General features: G+C 35.7%; 2 protein-coding genes across 14 annotated transcripts in view; one reads left to right on the top strand and one right to left on the bottom strand.

Moving 5' to 3' along the window:
- The window catches only part of PALS2 (protein associated with LIN7 2, MAGUK p55 family member), a 240,270-nt gene that overhangs the window by 22,405 nt on the left and 193,758 nt on the right, over window positions 1–24,107 (bottom strand). The window lies entirely within an intron of this gene.
- OSBPL3 (oxysterol binding protein like 3) overlaps window positions 4,283–24,107 on the top strand; it is a 115,415-nt gene continuing 95,590 nt past the window's right edge. For 4 of the 13 annotated variants that reach the window (XM_026706425.2, XM_026706419.2, XM_026706423.2 and 1 more), the window contains exons 1-2: window positions 4,290–4,418; window positions 5,428–5,554. In XM_026706425.2, the coding sequence (XP_026562210.1) occupies window positions 5,528–5,554 (27 nt within the window). In that variant the 5' untranslated portion in view covers window positions 4,290–4,418; window positions 5,428–5,527. Of the gene's footprint in view, window positions 4,419–5,207; window positions 5,361–5,427; window positions 5,555–7,829; window positions 7,918–24,107 lie in introns of those variants that run through there. The other 9 variants (XM_087915301.1, XM_087915299.1, XM_087915300.1 and 6 more) reach the window with 6 other exon arrangements.

Below are 24,107 nucleotides of genomic sequence, written 5' to 3'. Positions count from 1 at the left end.
ATGAAAAACCGTCTTTGAATTTTATTTTTGAACCAGCTATATATTATTTGTTATGCCATCAAATCCATTTAACTAGTTTGATGGGAGATCTGCTGAGAATCATCCTGAATAAATATGTATTCTTGATATACTAGTAGACTGCAAACCATTGGGTCATATCTGAATAATAGAGTTGGAAGGGATCTTGGACGTCTTCTAAGTCCAACCCCCTACTCAAGCAGGAAATCGTATATAATTTCAGACAAATGACTGTCCAGTCTCTTTTTTAAAATCTCCAGTGTTGGAGCACCAAAACTTCTGGAGACAAGTAATTCACTGATTAATTGTTCTATCAGGAAATTTCTCCTTAGTTCTAAGTTGCTTCTCTACTTGATTAGTTTCCATCATTGCTTTTTTGTCCCTCCTTCAGACGCTTTGGATAATAGCTTCACCCCACTCTTCTTTGTGGTAGCCCCTTAGATATTAGAACACTGCTTCCATGTCTACCCTAGTCCTTCTTTTCATTAAACTACATATACCCAGTTCCTGTAACCATTCTTCATATGTTCTAGTCTTCAGTCCCCTAATCATCTTTACTGCTCTTCTCTGCACTCTTTCTCAAGTCTCAGCATCTTTTTTATATTGTGGCAACCAAAACTGGATACAGTATTCCAAATGTGGACTTACCAATCAATCATAAAGAGGTATTGATACTTCACATGATCTTGATTCTATCCCTCTTTTAATGCAGACTAGGATTGTGTTGGCTTTTTTGGCAGCTGCAGCACATTGCTAGTTCATATTTAAGTGATTGTCCACTAGGACTTCAAGGTCCTTCTCATAGTTACTACTCTTGAGTCAGGTACCAGCTATTCTATTCTTGTGCATTTGGTTTTTCTTGCATAAATGTAAAATCTTACTTTTCTCTACATTGAATTTCATTTTGTTAAATAGGGCCCATTATTCAAGTTGGTCAAGATCCTTTTAGATCTTGAGTCTATCTTCTGGAGTAATTAGGGCAATAGCTGGAACCCTGACACTATTCTTGCCAGCTTGGTGTCATCTACAAATTTGTTGAATTTCCCTTCTATCCAGTCATGGGATTCAAAAATTTTTACTACCGGTTCTGTGGGCGTGGCTTGGTGAGCGTAGCATGGGAAGGATACTGTAAAATCTCACTCAGAGGTGGTATTTGACGGTTCTCTGAATTCCTCAAAATTTCCGCTACCTGCTGAATACTACCTCTGCTTCTATCCCCTTATCTAAATCATTGATAAAGAAATTGAATAGTACTGGGCCTAAGACAGAGCCTTGGGGTATCTTACTGCATACTGGTACTTCCCCCCATGTAGATAGTAAGTCAATATTTAATTATGTAAAAAGTTGGACAGAATGACTCTGGGCAAACAAAAATGCAGAGGGAGTGGGAGTGACTTCTGACTTTTTGCCTGTTCCTCATTGGCTTTGCTTGTGGAACCCCACAGGTAGTATCAGAAGCCACAAACATGTGATTAGGGGGCTCTTGTAGCCACCACAATTTTGTGAATAAAAGTAGTCTGAAAATCCTTGAAATTTTAATTCCACAGTAGTCATGGGTTCGAGATCTTTGTTCACTCTTTTTAAGTTAGTGGATTTGAAGTACCTTGATCCAAAAATTGCTCTGCTCTAATAATATACCATTTGGACTAATTGAACAGTATAAACAGATGCACAATAGGAGTTTTAGTAGTATCTCCAATCCACTTTCCTGTTCAGTCCTTCCTTCCCTCAAATAAAACTGACTGTCCTTTTGTCATGGGAATTTGAAGAAGTTAGAAAAGTAGAACTTTCAAAAAAGGAACTTCCAACCAACTTCATCCCTATCTCCATCAGAGATGGAATGTATTTCGCCTTGAATTTAAAGCATACTTTATTACAAAAAGAAGGGGAAGCCTTCCAACTCCTGCCAATTTCTAATGTCCAACAAATAGTTCCTGCGCTTGCTGAATTGAGGGATTTAAAGTTGAAAAATGAAAATAAAAAATGTCTTCACAGTTGGGTTTGTAGTCTAAACTGTACCTCAGTTCACCTCCCATGTAGGATTTGGGCTTCTATTACCAACAACATTAAGCAACGGGTGAATAGTAAAGGGCTGCTAAGATCTGCATTGCAAAACACATCTTGAAATTCACATATCTTATAGTTAGCTGTATTTGAAAACACTAATTTACTAATTAGATCTGACTCTTCTTAGTTTTTCTACCTATTTTTTTCAGTATCGGCCAAGGTCATCCAAGGGCTATGCAGCATCTTCAAAGGTGTTAACTAATTGTTAAGGCAAAGAGTTTTACAACTAAATTGAAATTTTGCTTTATTTTCTAAATTTGAACTATGAATATGATTATAATTTTGAGCAGCTTGTGCCACAAATAGATATCAATTCGACACAGAAGACTAAAAACCGAGCCTTTTACACAACTTTCAAAAACAATTTTTATACTTATCCTAAACTAGCAAGAGACCAATTATTTTGCTGCAGCCATCAAGAAAGAGAAGCAAGGGTTTTGGGAGAGAGAGTTAGGGAGATACAGAGATACAGATTCACATTAATATTTATTTTGTTTTTGTTTTGGCCCCCTTAAATAAATGTTAATTCCTGGAAACTGTCTGGACTAATCACTACAGTTTTCTTGGTAAGGTTTTTTGGAAGTACTAGTAGTTTGCCATCATCACTGAATTTGCCTGTTTGCTAGAGCTGACTAGAAAGTCGTCCAAGGCCATCCTGCTGATTTTGTACCTAAGGTAGGTTTAGAAACAGTTATCCCAGTTTCTTATTCGATGCCTTAACTGCTATACCAAACTGGTACTCTCAATATGTAGACAGTGGCATTTCATCCTTACGCATTTCATCCAACTATTGCACAAATGCATCATGGCAATACATTGTTTCTGCCAGGTCTTTACATTGCTGTTTCATCTCCCTAACCCATTAGTAATTTATCTTAATATGTCTTCACAGTTGATATTTAAAGAAATATTTTTCCCCAGGTTCCATCAATATCCAGGGGAAACCTCCAGCAGCACACAATCTTATTGTTTCATTATCTACCTGTCTGGGGGGGAAGGTAGGACAGTGATTGGGAACAGAAGCATTGGAGCAGCAGTCCAGCTCAAATCCCCCAGCAACTAAGACTAACCTGAGCACAACCAAGCACCCACATGAACAGAACCACCCCCAGCCATTCAGAACACAGCCAAGCCCCCACCCAATCAAGTCACACCCACACTAGCAGTTAAAAGGAAGAAGCAGCTGCAAACTCACATTACGCCGAGAAGCACAAAGCCGAAGACACAAGCCTGAAGATGATGAATGAGACTTCATCGAAACGTCGCCTAGATACTTCCAATTTTACGTGGGAGAAAACCTGAATAACCAAAGATCTATATATATATATATATATATATATATATATATATATATATATATATATATATATATATATATATATATATATATATATATATATATATATATATATATATATATATATAAATAATCTATATATATAAATAAATCTCTCTCTATATATAAATCTATCTATATATATATATATATAAATCCTTTTACAGACTGCTGCTCCAATGCTTCTGTTCCCAAAATCACATCCCCTTTTTATATACCTCACTCATGTCTAAAACTCCCTGTGGATATCTCTACATCCCTTAGGAATGAGAGCGAACCAGGTGATTTTGATCCAGTCACTTGCTCGACCAAACCACCTTATAGGGTTGTTGTGGGAAATAGATGGCAGGAGTATGAAGTATTTTTTTTTATTTGATTTGTCAATAGCTTACAAGATAATAGATGTAAGAATAAACATGAGTATGAATACAGGAAATAGGTACGAATAAATGGGGAGAATATAACAGGGAAGGTAGGCACCAGGAATGTGGTGCGGTCAATAGTAGATAGTTTAAGGTTAAAGGAGTGGGGGTTTGAGTTATGTTTTCTATGTGCAAACTCTAAAATTTCCATAAACATTCTGTTTTCTATGGTTTGGAAAGAAACGACGGTAATCAAAACAATTTTGTGTAGTGAAATGGCCAAGAACCATGCATTATATTCTATAGTTCCGCGGAGGAGTAAAGAGCCACCAGAGGAATTCCGATCACTTAGACTCCGTTTCGCTAGCCAAGAGAAGCCGAACGGCGTGCCAAATAATTGATGCGATTACTGGAAGAAAGCAAGGCGAAACCCCGCCTCTTTGAGAACAGCCAATAGCAACCACAGCCTTAGCAGAATCTGGGCGGCGCTGGCGGAACCTTCCTTTTGTTACTGCATTGAGAATCCATAGAAAGAGAATGGAAGACCGAAGCAACTATTTAGAACTTTGAAATGAGCCCGAAAGCGATCTGAGCATGTCTGGGGCTGCTTCCTGCTTCTTAATTAAAAAAATAAGGTACACCTGAAACCTTTCTTGCATTTTTCTTCTTTTTCTCAGTTTGTCTGCAAAATGGTTTTAAAGTAGCGAAGTGCTATTTTGGTCTAATTAGCCATGCTTGAATCGTCACTGTAATACAATTTCCTTGATGTATGGAAGTGAACGAAGGGGTTGGTTTTTTTTCAGCTTACGATCCTTTTAAGTTCTTCTCCGTTGCAAATATTCCTCCACTAAAACGCGTTCATTTTTTAAACATTACCTCTTGCTGGAGACTTGCTATTTATTAGTGCTGGTATTCATTTCTTTAAATAGCTTTTAATGCCGTTCGGGAAAGACCCCGGGCGAGCGTGAGGTATTCCGGAAAATTGTGTTTCTTAAAATCTGACCGTTGTTCTACATTAAAAGAACGACTTTGCATGTGTTTGTGGTATAAAGCCCAAGAAATTATGGAAAGTAATTCATAATTAGATATGATTAGGAAGAGGTGGAGGGGTTATTTCATTGAACTAAAATTTTGAGTTTGCACAAAGCGCAACCTTTTCTATATTTAAAATATGTGAGTCTCTTTGGACTTAAATTTAAACCCACCTACGATTCAGGCTAAGCATCTTTTCTTATTAACTTTGGAAAAGGCAGCACAGTTAGGGTGAACCATTCTTGCACACAGAAGTCTTACCCCGCCGGCAGGTTGACAGGTTCTTTGATTTGATCTCAGTTGGTATCTGCCCGCCCGCCCGCCCGCATCAGATCGCCCCTTGCCACCTGCCCTAGAAACGCTGCTTACTGACATCATGGAAACATCCCGCCGCCCAGGAAAGCGCATGGAAACGCTATTCGCTCTAACGATTTCATTTGGTCAAAGCAACTGTCAATCAATGGAAACGATTCTTTGCCCCTTTTCTGAAGACCCCCTTGGAGGCGAAATGGGACGAGCTCAGAAGCTCCACCCTATTTCCACAGGTAGCGCTGCTTAAAATGAATATATTTCCGTTTGTCGTTCCCGTCCGCCCTGTTCTTTGCTTTTTAGCTTTGGCAGCTTACTCAGAGGAGGTGAAAAGCCTCTTGGGTGTTACTCTGACCGCTCTAAAGATACAACAGCTTTGAGAAAGCTTATACTTGTCTAACCTATGTTTCAAGTTGCTGCCAGATCTCAGGTAAGAATAAATTTCAAGAAAGTGTTATTTTGGGTAGATTTTTTAAATAATATAGGAGGCAGGAAAAAAAAACTTTTAACAGACTGAATTTTGTACAACTTTAACATGTTTCTTTCCTGATCAGCTGCTTTTTTTTTTTTTTGCTTCCCTCTATTCATTTTGTTTTGCAAAGGTAGTTTTATAAATAGTTTCGCTCATGCACAGATAATTTGGATATATAGATATAAACAAGACCAGAAACTAAAGTGGATTCCTTTAGATCAATAACAGGTTCCTTCTAAATGCAAAAAGTAGATTACATCCCTGATTTAATCAGGTTTTGAAGGTTTTTAGCTTTTTTCTTCTGAAAGGAAGATTGATGGTCTAAATGGTGAGGTTGGAGCCAATAAACTGGTGCTTTTTCTTCTGATCTAACATGGCTTATTACATGTTTGGGGAAGTCATATTGCAGATTATGAAACTTCTGGGCAGGGGCTAATAGAAGCTGTAATATCTCTGGAAAACATTAAGCTGCTGTAGGAGAAAACTGCTTCAGTAAATTAATAGAGTGGTTAGAAATCTCTGCTGAAAATCACCCCACTCACCCTAATAGTCATGAAGACATTGATTGTCAACCAGGATAGCAGCTAATAAGACAGCTGTTTAAGGACTGATCTAACCATACCAGATCCATCCTTCAAGCAGTAATTTTAAGTTTTATAATATGTGAGGTTCATTTTTAAACTAAATACATTATCTTTTTCCAGAAAAAATATGCTTATTTCTTGGAAATAAAGCCCATTTAATATCTCAAATAAAATGATGTATTCCCAAAATATATCACTGAAAGGCATTTGTGTTTATCTCAGTGGTTTCTCATTTCTTGCCTGCAAAAAGGCTAAACAAAATTGTATACAGGTCATGAATGACCCACACTGACAAAGCGACTTATGAACTGTATGAATCAAGAATCTATGAAATGGCTTATGCATTAAAAGCTATCTGTCTTTTTATCTGCCAAAGAATGCTATGAAGTCAGTATTTATGGTTTCTTGTTTTACAACTGATCTATTAAACATAGAAACTTATTTATGTTTAGGTTCCTCATTTTCTTAGGCCAGTTTGCACAAAGCTTACATTACAACAAAATGTAACTAAAATGGAAAAGAGAACTTTTTCTTTACAAAGACTTTTATGATTAGGAAGATTGTGGGAAATACTTGATAACAGAAGACTTGGAAATTTGTTGAAATTTCAGGAGGTCTAAGTCAGAGCATTTCTGAAAAGCGAGATTTAAAGCATCCAACCAACTGATCTATGTATCTAATTTCATAGAAGCAATTTTTATTGAAATTTGCTCTAATGCAAATAGTGGGCTGGGGTAAGGAGAATATTTTTCATGTTGGCCCTTATACTGAGAAATTTGTATACTTCTGCAAATATATGTATGTGTTGTTTCCCTGGTTGCTTATAATACTAGCTTTTACCTAGAATTGAAACTCACAAGTTTCAATAAATATGAGCAGTGGTTTTGCATCTGCATTCTTTCAACAGATTTAAATTTTGAACATTATCTGTCCAATCAGGGGTGGGATTCAACCAGCATTACTACAGGTTCACTAATTTTACATTTTACCAGAAACGCGCTGTGTGCATGTGTAATACACCATAAGCTGTGCTGCCTGGACAGCTGATAAGCGCTGCGCAGTGTTTGAAAAAGCACTTTTTAAACTGCTTTTTCAACCTCAGCTGTGCCGCGCAAAACAGCGGAGGTTGAAAAAGCAGGAAATAAAGGTCAGGTAAGAGCCTGGGTGGGCGGGCCAAACAGCAGCAGACACAGAACCGATTCTGCGTCTGCTGCTCTTCAGAGCTACTGGTTCTATAGAGCCAGGAAGAACCGGTAGCATCCCAGCCCTGTGTGCAATTCATAGTCAGATTATTAAGGAGAACAGTTTCTGACATGATCTTGTTTATCTGCTACTTCATATAGATTTTCAGTCCTTTTGAATGCTTCCAGAAGATTGTAACATAAATATTTCTCTCTATTGAAATGCATCTGATATTAGTTTAGTTGCTTTATTAATCTCATGTTTCTAAGAATTAATCTTATATTGCCGGATATGTTGGCAGGGGGTATGCTTGTGGAAAGGTGAATTTCCTGGGATGAATTCAGCAGGGAACAACTTCTGATTTTGGCCTCTGACTGTGTACCATGGAAATAACAATGGGCAGCCAGCTGGCTATTGACTCGTAACTTCAGAAGCTTTGAGAATAATTGTATTTTTCCTGCTTGCAGAAAGTGCTGGTGGATTAGATACTTTGGGGATTTGATGCATTATTTCCTTCTCCTTGTGGGATACTATATTATGAAGGAGGATTAAGAGGTAATTAAATTCAGTTATTTGGATATTGTTCACAAAACGGTATAGAATAATTTCCTAGTCATTTTTAAATTCTAGCACCCCTGCTTGAAATGTTTTCAAGCTGACTGGTATTGGGTGCCTGCTTTGCACAATACAGTTCAGAAATTGCGGTAGTGTTAAATACTGTATAACTATGACAGTCACCACAATAGAAATGGGGGGGAAAAGGAACAAGGAATGCTAAAACTTTTGCTTTGAATTGTTAAAAGAGCCCAGCATTTTCAGGTAGAGCTATGGGGAAATCAAATGTGCCAAAACTTTGAAAAGTTTCTGCTAATTCTTATAGGGAAGTAGAACAATCAACCCAGTGTGCAGCAGTTTCCAGTTTTCATATACGCTTGGATCAAATGACAAATACCAGGCAACAAAGTTTACTTGTTTCTGGATTACAGCATAAATTTCAGATTATTGCAATATTGTATTATGTGTTTTTCTTGAGTATGAAAATTGTAGGAGGAAATTCTTATCTTTTAACTTCCATTGATAGCTGCAGATTTCCAAAACAATGATTCTAATTGCTGTTTCAGAATTTTATAAATTGGGTGTTTACTGCCAAAGAGATGAATAAATGAAGTATAAAACCTGTGGTGATCTTGAGTTTATTTCTAGTTGTGCTTCAAGTAATTTGATTACCACATTATCCAACTTAATTTCTCCCTATATGTTGCTCAAGAGCTCTAAGGCCTCATTTATTTTGACCCAAATTCGATGTGACAATCCCCCCCCCCAAATATATTTACACCTTAAGTTGTAGAGGGGAGGGTGGTAAATCTAAACATTGTATAGTTCATGTGGCCTGCATTTTTAGACTCATCCTTTTTGTGATTCTTGCCCATCAAACCTTTAAGAAGATTTGTGGGTGTCCTGTAATTTCCTCTAAAACCCATTCTTCCTTAACCTGCTGACTTTCAGATTGCAGCAAGCTAATGAATGCCCATCTCTTCTGACAGTCTTTATAGTCCTCAGAAATAGACTACAGTGTTTTGCAAAACTAGCATAAGACATCATTGAATTGTAGAAATTAATGCACATCTGGCTCACCAATATTCTTTTATTGAAAACAGGGAATTTGCTTTAGTATCAAAACATATCACAAACATTTCCCCTCCTTCCTGTCATAAAAGTAAAACAGAATTTGCTTCCATTTCTTGACTATGAGAATTTGCTTCCATTTCTTCACTATGCCTGAGGAATGTAGTGTCTATTCCTCTTCCTATTGGTATGGCTGGTATTGTAGAATACATGCACAACAGTATTGTTTGTCTAGTTTGTACTTGTTATACTTTTGTGTCTGAACTTTAATGATTATTTTCTGCTTTCACAATGCCAGATTAGGTTTCATAGGTATGTATAGCATTATTGCCTGTGTTGTAAGGGAGAAATTGCTCAATGAAAACATTGCTCTGAGAATAAAATAATCTTAAGGAAGGGCAAGAAAAACAGTTGCAATTGTGGTAAACCCACATATTAACTGCTTGCACAGGAAATATAGATAGTGCCTGAAATGAAACTGATTATTTAAAAAGCCTGCTTTATGTGTTCTGTTTAACAGACTGACAAAACACTTTCAAATTATAGTACTATTTGTAAGAGGGGATTTATCTGTTTTTTAAAAAAATAGTATCTTAATAAAGCTGTGAGCCTGCATGTCAAAACATAAAATGTATGCATCACTAATGTGTACTTTGCCCGACTTAGATGAAATTGTTACAGTATTCCAATCATGTAATTTTTGTTTCAATAACTTAACATCCCGTGGTGTGGAGAGGGAGAGGATCATACGTATTGATAGCTTTTTCTGTCAACTTAAAAGCAAATTTCATAACAGGTAGCAAACCTTCGTTGATCCTATGCCCTGCAGAAATGTGATTGTTGGGGTTATGTTGCAGTGCAATAGTTCTGCAAAGCTGTGATGTGGAAGAAGATTTTATGAACAGTCATCATACTGAATGACAGTTTGTTATATAGTAATCCTGCCTTCAAATTCCAATTGTATGGAGAATTGAGGCAATGTTACTTTTAGTATTTGTAATCCATCCTTCCTCATGGGAATCAATCATCACAACAGTAACCATAACGAATCTCAGTGACACCAAAATAACAACCTGTGCATTGTGACATCATTGAAACCAGCTTAGTTCATGCGTTACAACATCTGATACAAGTATATAAGTTGTTCATTTTCAGTTTGCCAATTTATATTAATGTATTTTTCACACTATCTACCTTTTAAAATATGACACAATGTTCGGTTGAAGTAACAACAAAGGTGATTAGTAGGATTAACTAACCCAATATAGCTATTGTACATGGCACTCATATTTCTGTGAAAGAAACATACTCCCAAAGCCCTCTTGAAGATAAAAATGTTATATGTGTCTCTGAAGTTCAGGTATTCCAAAGGGTGAGGGACAGCTTTTAAGAAAGTGCCAAGAAGCCCCAATTTCTTACTCTTCTGTATTGAAGCCCTCAATATAATGAACACCTGAATTGGATTTGTAAACAGCCAGTGATTCATGCACCCTTGGCCCCTTGTGAATGTTGTGTCGTAAAAGTAGTTCTATTTAATTAGCAAATTTGTGAATTGAACTAAATAAAAGGGAGAATGGACATGGAATACAATCAGTGTATGCCAGGGTAAGATATGCTTTATTATAACATAATTTGTTGCCATTTATGAATTATTTATTAAACCACTAAAAGTGAATGGTGAATCTACTTATATATAACAAATAGTGAATTTTATTAGTGAAATTACTTTAAAATGACATCTCATCCAAATCAAAACAACAGCCAGTCCAATATAATGTTCACCATTACATCATTTTATCATGTTAAAAACACAAAAGAAAGATGTATAGATCTTTTTGTGTAGTTGGAAAGAATTGGCTGGAATTGTCTTATCCAGCTTTATTCTTTCAATGTTTAATTTGCAAATGACTGTAGTTTTTCAGGTGCCCTTCAGCTGCGTCCTTGGCTGTGCCAAAGTCACTTTCCCATAATGCATTCCCATATGTTTACCTGAATGGGAATGCATTAAAAGTAAGTGGTTCCCATGTGTCTGAAGACAGCCTCTTTATAATGTACAGATTTGAACATTTAAGTTGTTATTTTGCTGTCCGTTAAGATTCTTGTGTGTTTAGTTTTGATATTTCTATTTAGTTTTCCAAGCAAATTCCTGGTTTGGAAAAACTTTTAATCATGGCAATGACAGTAATTTAGTTGATGTAGGGACATAACACTCAGTATATAATTTATGCTGTCCTGCTTCACTTCTGGTTATATTTTTAAAAGTCATTAACAGCCAGTATATAATTTATGATGTTCTTCTTAATTTCTGGCTGTATCTTTTTAAAAGCAACTATAAACCACCAAATGAATGGAATTAGAGCAGAAATGTTACAGGTCATAAATATGCTTTATCTTGAAATGACACATACCTAAAAAGTCATTTGTACTACTTGACTCAAGTGCAGTTCCTGTGTTTTTAATTAGGCTGATCTGGAGTAAATGGATTGTGGATTACAGCCCAGATTTAATTAAGCCAACCCTATTTCATAGTCATGTGGAACAAAGCAGTGAGTTTCTGGTCCACTTGACACTGAAAAGTAGTGTAAGTTCTTTTATGGGAAACAAAATGTCAATATGTACTAATAACCTGAAGCCACTTTGTTAATAGTGGATGCATCTCTTGGATTGTATGGAATGGTGTAGGGAAACAAACAACTAAATTTGTAGTTTTGGAACAAAGTACTGAAAATGAAGATAGGGCTGCAGGTTTATCATTGTAATCTGAAGCACGTCTAAAAAACTACATGATCCTAAAAAGGTCTCTTTGGATGGTAGTGCGGTGGTGGTTGAGGAGTTGAACAATTTTTTTGCTCGATTTGAGATCCATCAAACTGAAACTGTCCCTTTGCCATCATTTACTCAGCAGAGCCTCCCCTTCATTGTGAATGAGCAGGATGTGAGGCAGACAATGAAGGCGGTTAATTCCAGAAAGTCAGCTGGGCCCGACTCAATTCCTGGTCGTGTGGTAAAAGATTGTGCTGATCAGCTAGCTGGAGTGTGGACTGAAATTTTTAATCGATCCTTGACACAAAGTGTGGTTCCTGTGTGTCTCAAGGCTTCCACCATCGTTCCACTGCCTAAAAAGTTGCCCACAAATGGTCCTAGCGACTATAGGCCGGTGGCACTAACTTCTATCTTAATGAAGTGCTTTGAGAAGCTAGTTCGAAATTATATTATCTCCTGCCTTCCTGATTCCTTTGATGGGCTTCAGTTTGCTTACAAAGAAAATAGATCAACCGAGGATGCAATTATTACTGTGCTTCACATGGCCTTATCCCATTTGGAAACACCGGGAATTATGTAAGAATGTTGTTCGCAGATTTTAGTTCTGCTTTCAATACCATCATACCACACAGATTAATAGCCAAGCTCAAAGATCTAGATTTTCCAGATTCTATTTGTTTATGGATATTGGATTTTTAACAAATCGTCACAAAGAGTTAAACTGAATGATTATATTTCTACTGTCAAGACACTTAGCATTGGCACTCCGCAAGGTTGTGTCCTTAGTCCACTACTGTTCTCCATTTATTCATCAGATTGCACAAATAAACATCCCAACAATAAGATAATAAAATTTGCAGACGATACTACGCTTGTAGGACTTATTTCTGGGGATGATGAGTCTGCATATCGGGATGAGGTATTACAGCTATCCCACTGGTGCAAAAATAATAATCTTCTATTTAACATTAAGAAGACCAAGGAGGTTATAGTGGACTATAGAAAAAAAGAGCAGACATTCAGCCACTGTATATAGAGGGAGTTCGTGTGGAACAGGTGGTTGAATGTAAGTATCTCGGGACCATCATTACAAATGACCTGACCTGGAGTGCAAACACCGCTGCTTTAATTAAGAAGGCACAACAACGGTTGTATTTACTAAGGATTCTTAGGAAACAACAACTGGCTGAGAGTCTACTGACTACCTTCTATCGGAGTTCAATTGAGAGTATATTATCCTACTGCCTCTGTGTATGGTTCTCGAGCTGCACAGTGGCAGAGAAAAAGGCAATTCAGAGGGTGATTAAGATGGCCCAAAACATCATTGGCTGCTCACTCCCCTCTTTGGAAGAACGGTATAGGAATAGATGTAAGAGGAAGATATTTAATATATTGAATGACTCCTCTCATCCGGGACATCAGCTCTTTGAACTATTACCATCGAGAAGGAGATTCAGGGTATTAAGAACAAGGATGACTAGATTTAAGAACAGTTTTTATCCAAGTGCAGTTTTGAGTTTGAATGCAGGGTCATAAGATTTTGTGGAATTTAATGGCTGAGAGTAATGGGGTATTTACATTTTAAAATTGTATAGAGATTATTGTATGGTCTGTTGTGTTTAATTTTTTTTTCTTTCAATGGTGTTGTCCAGTTTTACTTGTGGAAGAGCACCTCATTTCGTTGCACCCGCTTGCGAGTGTAATGACAAATAAATTCTTATGTCTTATGTCTTATGTCTAAAGAGGTTATGGTGTTTTAAATTCAGGGAACTACTAGAAAATCTGTTGTTGGAACTTTTATCTTCGTTTCTCCATTTTTCAATACTTCTTTTTGAGAATTGTTGCTTTGCTAAGGAAATGAAGAAAATTGTCCAACATGTGCTGTTAGATTTTAGCTGTGTTGGTTCTTCTTTGCAGTCTATAAGACATCTTACTTTAATAAAGAGTTTCTAAGAAAAAAGTGGCATTTTGCTGTTATTATTAACATGCCTCTCTAGTTTCTGATATTACAATATTCTATTGATCCTACTTGTGGTTTGATGCAAATCATTGTTAATAAAACAATATACTTTCCCCCTTCTTTTATCTTCAGGAGAACTAATGATGGTGTTGCCTGAGTACATTAACTCAGATTGCATTCCTGATCCAATACCAGACAACTTTTATTCAACAATTGTCTTGGTAATAGCAATTCCTCCTGTTGCTCAAGACCATTCCCTCTTCCCTCTATAAATATAGGTGTTAAGGTTCTGGATCGGGACTTTTATTGATGAAACATATGAAATGCATAGCCAATTTTTTTAAACTTCTGCTGTTTTGTAAATCTCTCATATCATGAAATACAGTAGTGCTAATTTCAGCCTCATTTTTAGCGTCGGGCACTAAAAAATTAAAATAATTTTTCAGAATTTTAAACATTGAGATTGGGGCAACTCTTTATTCAGCTCTTGTTTTGGGTATAATCTATATGATCTTTATAAAAGATAATATGAAACAACATCTCCCTTCTCCCCAACTTGCCATGTAATTATGACTTAACTATGATTTAATAAGGAAAATCAACTTTCAAGCATAGTTTATAAGGATAAATTAGCTTTGCTAACTATAAAATTATAGTTAAATACAATTCATAATTCAGATTACATATAGGTACAATAATTCTAAAAATTAGTTGAAAAGTGATAGCTTTTGATAACTCATGTTACTTGAAAACAGTGTGGTCCGTCCTTCCTTCCTTCCTTCCTTCCTTCCTTCCTTCCTTCCTTCTTTCCTTCCTTCCTTCCTTCCTTCCACCAAACTTGAAAAGAAAAATGGGGACAGAAGTATGGAATCATAATGTTTGTTTAGCATATTATGTCTCATATATTTAACTATAATTTAGGATTATATCAGAATATAGTCTAAAATCTGAACAAACTGTTACAATAATAATTCTTGGCACTTTGATATACAAAATGCTTAGTGACTGGTATTTTTTTGTATAAAATCAATATAGATCATAGGATTTCCCCCGTTTGATGTTTAATATTCATTCTTAAATTAAAAAAAAATAATCCTAGTTCAATTTTTAATTTTTACGTTAATTTTTCTGTGTTGCTTTTATTTATTGATTATGTTATACACCACTGAGCCCCTCTTTAAAAATGATGAACATTTTAAAAATATGAAGAATAAATAAATAATAAATAACTGTATATGGAATGGAAGATATTACCTAGAATTAGGTTTTTAAGTGTAAAAGGAATAAAAGTAACTCAGTGTTTTACCATGGCTATTTTTTAAAATACTATTAATTTTTAAAGTGTTTTGTAATAATGTTTTTATAAACAAATCATCTAGGAATAATTATTACATTTATTACTGGTAGTATTAAATATATTTACACTTTTCTTTCTTTGTTTCAGTATTCATTGAACAGATACTAATGTATATTAGGTGTTACTGTAACAAAATAAGATGACCTGTCAAACAGTGCCTTGGCATTGATCCAATTTTTGGTTTTGTGAAACTTGTTAAGTTACTCATTGGCAAAAAACCCTTTAATAATTTTCTTTAGTCTAGGCAACAAAGTTCATCTAAATTCACTTTAGACTTAAGAAATCACTTTCCTCAATTCTGGGAAATTATTCAATATATCATAATTTTTTTCTCATCAGAGACAGTACTTTTTCAGCTACAAAATATGCACTTTGATTTCATTTTATTTTGGGGAAAAAATAAGAAAATCCAATGTTCTATATTTTTCTGATCACCTTTTAGAAATATGAATATGCACAATAGGGATAATTCATAAGTATAACTAATTACCCAGTTCCTTTGTTAAAGTTCTAATATTTCAAAAACAGAAATTCATATTTGTTTATTCAATGTGATTAAAGTCCAAATGCAATACAATGATTAAAATCACATCTAAGTTTAAAATCTTCCTCAGCAAACAAAGGTCAGTCATCATGTTTTTATCTTAATGTACCTATCTGAAGAAAAGGTTATTGTCCTTGTTTAAATTTTGTATTTGATTTATTTTCCTGCTGTGCATTCAAGGTAGTTAACCACTTTTTAAAGAAACAAAAGGAAGGTTTATCATTTTGTATCAACTGAAGTTTCTAGACGCTTTTTTGAGAGAATCCAAGTAAAAATGGTTGCAACTGGTACGCAGACATAACTCTGTCAAGGCATTTCTAATGATATTGGAGTATTAGGGAGTATTCCAGGCTCTGAATTTACTTTTTCACAGAGAATGGAATTTATTTCCAAACAGACTGAAATACAATTCTCACATTCATTTCTTGATTCCTAATACCATGTTGGTTTTTCTTGATATAATTTCAGTTTGTTCTCTCATCCAGCTGATGTTCAAAGATAGTCAACAATCAGGGCATCATTTCTTTCCTTCAGGTTGAATAAAAGGCCCAAAAGGTCTTGGTGTCTTCAGCATACTGGGGTTTAATGTAGAGGTTGAACAGAATAGACCAGATAGATCCTGTGAGCACTTTGGGGCAATTGCCTATATGTATAACAGAAGACCCCAAATGGATATGTTACATAAGGAATAGTGAACCGAAGGCTCAGTGCTGCCAAGAATGTACCATAGTTGGTTATATGAAAACCTAATCTTGCTCCATTTTGGGCTGTAATCTGCATGTTAAGAAAGGTTAAATGCAACCTAGACTGCCTCAAAAACTCAAGCAGGGTTGCTTCTGTTCTTCCTAACATATGGCAGGGTTTTATCCAGGGACTGTCTCAATCTGAACTACTCTTAAGCAACCTAGAATGAAGTTATACCACCACATTTATTGATCTTCCTCCTTTGAACTGCTTCCCTTTTAGTAAATTTATACCAGCCCTGTGAAATATCAAGCTGATCTCCTATGCTAAGTGCAAAAGAATTAAAGATCCAGAAGAGCAAATAACTGAGTGGCAATTTGTGTTAGCTGTTCAAACATAATGAACTAGTTAAATCAGTACATTATATCCCTATGAATTTTTTTGATATTTAGAAATTCCAAAAGACAGGAGACAGAAAATACAGTAGGGAAGAGTATATAAATATGTTAACCAGTGCATTTCTTAAGAAGATAAAGCAGTAAATCCACATTGGACCACCACCTGGAGAAAAGCTACCTACTGCTATAAGTAGGTGATGATCTTGAGCTGGAGAGTTCATTACAAAATGTCATGGGACAAGCTTGTTAATTCATAAGATGAGTAGGTACTAATTTACCAGAGGAGAAACTACAGAGAGTGTTTCTTCCCGCCCACTTAATCTAGTAAGAAAGTCTCTATGATTTATATAATCTTTTATATAAAAGATTTATATCCAAACAAATGAGGGACTCCAGCCCCTTATTTTTTCCATTTTTTAAGAATGCCTGTGTTGGACTCTAATGTCTTGTGGTCTACTCTTTGCCAACTTCCTAGTTTTAAAATTAAATGAATATAAAAATAGCCAGATAGGCAGGAGGATTATTATAAGGCAGGAATGAAGAAATGTTGGATTTACTCAGGGGAGGAGAAAGAGAATAATACCAATCTATTGCAGCAAGGATACTTAAGTCTTGTGAAACTAGAAAACATGAAAAAGAAACTTGGAGTAACCCTGTTTTGATTGTGTTAGGTATAGATTGAAAAACAGGGAATTTGATGGACTTTCAAGATTCTCTTACAGTCTTATAATCGCATAACAGTACATTCCAGGATTCCTAGTGACTCTCATTTCCTGATCTTGACTATCTTAAAGGGCTGACAACGCATGAAGTGCCCATGGTACCACAGGACCAACTCCTTGTATACAAAATCTCTTGTTTGTTTATTTGTTTTTGAGCTTCGCTTTGATATTTCAAGTGAATAGGGAGTGAAGGGTAATTTGTCTGCATTTCCTTTCACTTTATTTAGAACTTCCTAAAATATATAGAGCATATGGTTTCTATGAAACTACCACAGTAGAACTTGTTTGACAACTTACGAGGTGTGGAACTAAAGAGGATTGATATTGCTTCTTCTCTTTCCGGGAAAGTATGTTTTTCATTTGTGTCAGGAGCTTAAATATTTGTGTTTTGAGAAAAATAATTTTGCAGTCAATAAATTGATACTTGGCTAATGAAACATGGTACATGTAATCCAGCCTTCACAAATTCTTGTTAAAGTATTTTATTTGATGTCAACAAAGAAATTGAGTCAATATCTTCCTAGGAGGTATGAGGTATGAGGATATGAATTACATGTATAGATTGTTATTGGAGCATCCGTGTTGCAAAATAACATTTACTGGAACCTGATAATTAAACCTGAACAATCCAGTGATTTCATCTAGATACCTAGTATGTATATATTTGTATTTGCATTTGTCCTCCATTAAACTTCCTAATTACTCACTGATGTACAAAGGTATTTGAGAAAGAATATATTTACGTATTGGATTATGGCTTATTTTGATCATTTATTAGATGTTACTAGAAAGAGATGCAGTTACCTAGCATGAGATGTGTGGCATTATTTATCTCTGTGGAATGGTTTTTCACAAGCCCCTGAACCTGTCATGTTCCAAAACAATGCTCCTGTTCATGATGTTAGAAAAAATAACATGGACGTGAATGATGCCATTGATGGTCATGTTTGAAGAACCCGCATAACTGTTTACTGTGTTTGCAATAAGTAAAACAGAAGGATCCTACAACTTCATTTCCTGATTTCTGCAATTGTGTGATTAAAGAGGATTGTAGAAAAGGGATTTAAGTGCTGCAGATTGCCTGTCCTTGCTCTGGTTGCAAGATACTGGTATTAGGACATGCACAGTGCAGTCCTTTCTATGTATACATTCAATAGGATTAGGCAATATCTGTTTCTTAAGATACTGCTAAAATCACTCTTCTTGATCCTAATCAACCCATCAGTAGTGAATAGTAATGAGAGTTCTAGAAGTAGCATCTGGAGGATGACTCATTACCCACTCTTGACTTATAAGTGGGGTCTATTTCAATACAAGTGTCCATAGGATTCCAGCTTGCATTCAGATGGAGGCCCATCTGGATAACGTTTGTTTTCTTTCAGACAAAATATGATATTAAAAAATAAGAGGATAATTTTGGAATTCTAATAATTGTTTGGAAAATTGACATTTAGTCAGAGAATTCTGTAACTGCGCACACCTTAAATTTTCCCTTTCATAAACCCAGTAAAGAATAAATGTATGCTTTCATGTTATGTCTCACTGATTTCCAATGAACTCTAGATCTAAACTACATTTGATGATGATTCTGTTTGTCTCCTCAAACCATTGTTTTGTTCTTCTCAAAATAGGTACCCAGAGTCATCTAGAACTGAGCAACAATAGAAATTAATGAATTAAATGGATGGATGGATGATAAATTATAGATAGATGATAGAAAGAAGGAAATATTTAATTTAATTTAACCTATTTAGAGTGATAGCTATTATATCTGGACTGATAAAATCCAGACAACTATTAGAACAACTGTATTGTATTATATTGTGCACAAAACTATTGTAATTCTTTCTGGGTGTATGATGGCTTTCTGGATTTTTGCAGTCCAGATCTGGTAGCCCAGCAATGGTAATGATTGTTCCTGTTATTACTGTTTTGAAAACAAGGTGCAGTAATAGTCAAGAAAATAGATTACAATGTTCTTCGTTGTTTTGGATCAGCTTACAGGAATAAACATAGTTTATGTTAACTTCAAAAGCTTTTAACTGTCAGTGACTGGCTTTACAGCAAAGATCCATCTATCATATTCTGGGTGATGCCTGTAGGCTGTTTTGGCTCTAGGAATACTTGTTTCATATTTTGTCTTAGTTGGGCTTAAAGTAAAAAACTTTTAAAATGCAAATATTTTACATACCTATGGCTGGGAATGCTACTTTGTTTCAGCATTCATACTTTTAATTGCAAGTTTCATTTAAAATAAATTGCATACATACATATATACATACATACTGTATAAATACACACACACACACACACACACACACACACACACACACACACTATTGCTTTTTAAGTCGGTGTTCTGGAGTTCTTTTCAGGAAGAACAAATTAACGTAAGATTCTCCGAAGTATAAGACGCACCTAGCTTTTGGAGAAGAAAAGAAGAAGAAGAGAAGAACAAGAAAAAAATCTGCCTTTGCCAAAGAGCAATTTGCCTCTTTGCAGCAAACCGCAAACAGCCTAGTCAGCTTCAGGACAGCCTGATTAGCACAAGCAGCTGATTGTCAGTAGAATTAGTCTCCCAACAATCAGCTGTTTCAGGCTGCAGGGATTGCCATCGCTTATTGCCGCCTCTGCGCGCCTCATTTTCAATCTCTGCATCCTGTTTTTTTGCCTCGGCGCGCCCTGTTTTTGGCATGTTCCAGGTGGTGGGGATTGAAATGGGCGAAAATGGGACACGTTTCTTATTTTAGAAATTGGATTGTGTTGATGAAAATTATCTCTTGAGGCAGGTTAAAATCCATTAGCATATCTTCATTGTACTTTTCCCCAGTTTCTCCACTTTAGTCCCTCCAGTTGTTTGGGGGCTGTGTTTGCTGGAATTTTTCTTCATTTGAATAAATGTTGCTCCATTTGAATAAATTTTAGGAATTTTGAGAGTTTCAGTTCCAATTTATTTGATGTCTCTCTCTCCCTCTCTCCCTCTCTTTCCCTCTCCCTCTCTCTTCTTCTCTCCTCCCTCCCTCCCTCCTCCCTCCCTCTTACCCCTGAGAAGAAGAAGCCAATCACAAATCACTTTCACAAATCTTGCCTAGAAAATAGCAGCCTCCAGGAATCAAGCTCAAAAGCAAGAACAGTAATTTAGAAGGTTTATAAATCAACATAAGAGAAGCCATATCCAATTCTAGATATAGGTGCTCCATATCCAAATGACATCTTTTTCTTGGTAATCCAGATTTCTACAGCAGAAAACCTTCTTACTTTATACAAAAGAAGAGAGAAAAGGAGAGGAATAGTTTATGGAGCTATTCCATTGCTGAAGAAGCATGAAGAAATGGACAGCATTCTTATTTTGTATGAGCTGTTGTGAAGGATCAGCAAATGAAATCTGGTGTTTCCTTTATTATTTATTTCATTTGTATCCTGCCTTTATTGCCTTATAAGTAACTCAAAGTGGTGAATATACTCCTTCCTCCTCTTCCTTCTCTTTTTCTCCACAACAATAAACCTGTCAGGTGGGTTGGGCTGAGAGAGAATGTCAGCCATCAGACTTTCATGCTAAAGGACAACTAGAACTCACAATCTTCTGATTTCTGGACTAGCACTTTAACCTCTACATCAAACTGGCTTTCTTTAGAGTCTTAAAGGAAAAAAACTGAGGCAGGAATTTCCTTCTCTGGAGAAATGGAGCTACAACCCCTTTCAGCAGACGAATTTTTTATGGTGGTTCAGATATCACAGGTGAGCCAAAAATAATTCAGCACAATAATGCAACACTGCAGGTGCCAGAGAACACAGAAGAGATACTTTCAGACAGGTGCAAAGCCATTTCTATAAAAGTGGCCTGGGTTAAGCTAAGCATGTACATTCCTACAGATCTGAAGAGCTACCTATGGGATTGCCTTAACTTTCTGTAGGAGGATAATCTTTAAACATGCATGCATTTTCAGTGGAGAAAGGGTTTAAATAAAAATGAAACTATATCCCTTCCGTTCAAAGTTTGGAAGCAGCAAAATACAGCATTGCTAACCTGAAATAAATAATGTACAACCTTCAGTGACACACAGAAATTATGATCTTATATAACTGCTATATTTAAAAATAAATATTAGGTGTAATTACAACTCTTGATTCAAAAGAAGAGTTCTCTTTTTAAAATCCCATTAATCTTCTTTTCCTCTCTAACACAGTTGTTCCTTCCAGGTTCTGAATTACATCTTACATAAAAGTTAGTTTCCTTTCAGTCATCTCACTCCTACTTTTTGATTGCTGGACTGAGGATAGTAATTCCTATTTATTCACTCATGATCATTAGCAATGTGTCACGAAAGCTGTCAAATTGGCAAGTGTGATAGTGTGAAAGGAGGGAAGGTGCTTGAAAGAAGCAGTCAGTTGGGTTGGACAGGTTGTTTGGAGTTGATTGTCTCCTGTACTTACAAGTAACGATTTCAAATGTTAGTCCTTATTAACATATATCACAACTTATATGGAAATAAGCTACTTTAACACTCCTATGAAATATTAATAATCTATTCTATTAGTGAGGTAATCTAGAATTAAAAATGCATGGCAGGACATTTTTTTCTGGAATCGGTTGAAGAGGCATCAGTTACTTTCATTAATGTCCTTTCACAATGGATGCAACAGGATGAGTAATATATTCATTTTGTCTGCACCGTGTCCCAAAGACTTGCAATGATTTTAATAAAACATTAAAAAATGTTCCAGGGGTGCTTTTTCAAAAAGTAACTGGATTGTTTTTTTCCTTGAAGACTTCTTATCCCAAAAGTTTCTTCAGTTATCATTTTTAAAAAAATAAAAACAAATAAAAACCAGGCATTAACTTCAAGGAATGCTGTCCAACCTTAGGGAAGCTTTTGAATAAGATGAATGGTATGTTACCCTGCAAATTTGGTGGGATTCTGTTTTGTTTAATTTTAGTAGGTCAACTAAAGAATCAGATTGGTATATTTCCATTCAAGTGATGTTGCTTTCTAAGAGGCAGCCTGCCTTGCTAATTTTAAGTGGTGACTTGCATATTTTATTTTTGAATATTTGCATATATCATTCTCAGCATTTTTCTGAAACTAGGCAAGACATAAGACTATTGATTCCCACCCCCAACCCCCACCCCGCTTGTGGATTCAATTTACAGCAAAATGAAAGGGGATAAGCAGAAGAAGAAAGATAAGTTGGGGTGGAAGGAATGCAGCCAGCTGTGATAGTGCATAGGGATGGATCTACACATTTCTTGGATTCTTTCCTTCTTCCTCATAATCACTTCTCTAAAGTTTATAGAGTAACATTTCATTCAAAAATTGCAAGAAAATTGCTTCATAAACATTGCAAATAAAACATTTATATTTTGAAAAGTGGAATATAGAAAATAATGCATTTTGTATGTGTACTTGATTATGAAAAATTCAGGGAATCAAAAGAAAATTCAATGTACATGCTGTAACATAGACTGATAGTAGCTGCTTAATACAGCCGTGTAGGTATTTGAAGAACCCTTCTTAAAGTGGAATGACTATACCACACTGCTTCATTCACCAGCAGAAATTTCTGTGTACATATATCACACCTACAATATAGCTGTTAGTAAGGTAGAATGGTTGGTAGGTTAGGTCCAATTCAACACTTTATACAGTATCTCACCAAAACAAAGATTATAGGCAACCTACATTGCATAATAGGACTCATTTGGGACAACAGATATAGTTAAACATATCGTTAGAAATCATGAGGGGCAATGAAAGAAACATTTTCATCTTTTCCCTAAGTGTATCTGTTAAATAACTGCTAGGTCTTTACTATGCCAATATTGCATCGTTGATTATTTCATTAGGTATATAGATTCTGAAAGTTTATTTTCATTTCATAAATATATAAAAATATGTGTAACTATATTACCTTTTGGAAAAAAATCACAAATAAAATAGCTTTTTATAATCAGCTAATTGTTAAGATATAATGACTTCTGTGTTCCCCAGAAATCTCCTTCAGGTTTAATATTAAGCACTCCATATGTGAGTCTGGAAGAAAAAAACCCAACTATGATTATTTCTTAATTGTATTTTTCATTTATTTCTATCTTTTATGTGCTGCTCTTCAACATCACTATTTACCTTAAAAACAAAAACAAAAGTTTCCTCTAAATCTGGTTGAAAATTGGTCAGCAAAGCAATGTCTGTAATTACTTTTTCTGAAGCAAAGAGGCTACCCAGTTGCCTTAGATTAGGGGTGTCAAACTCGTGGCCCATGGGCCAGATACATCATGCACTGGCCACACCCATTCCCCATTTAGCGAAGGGGAACAATGTCACAATATGTCATGTGACAACAACATGATGTGGCAAGTTTGACACCTCTATCTTAGATGAGCAAGCAATATCTAAATAATTTGGTCCAATGCTTAGGAGAAACTCCTCAATTTTTTTTAATGACCCTGTATTGACCGGATGCCCTTCCTGATGCCTTCACAGAGTTCATAGCAGATTTTTTTTTTCTTTGCACTCTAGGAGAGAAATATCTGCTACCTAGGATTGAACTCAACTTTCTGAGTGGGAGGCAAGCATCTTCATCACTAGACCACCAGGGCTGTTGAGAAACTTCTCACTATCCACTATAATTCTAACTGAAAGGCTTTTAGGCTCAGTGGCATTGGGATTTCTCAGTACACAAGCTTACCTGA

This window comes from Pseudonaja textilis, chromosome Z, assembly GCF_049901715.1.
Source record: "Pseudonaja textilis isolate UNSWEBS1 chromosome Z, rPseTex1.2, whole genome shotgun sequence".
In the NCBI taxonomy this organism is placed as follows: Eukaryota; Metazoa; Chordata; class Lepidosauria; order Squamata; family Elapidae; genus Pseudonaja; species Pseudonaja textilis.
Note: the sequence above shows the minus strand (reverse complement) of the source record. Positions and strands in the feature narration are given on the sequence as shown.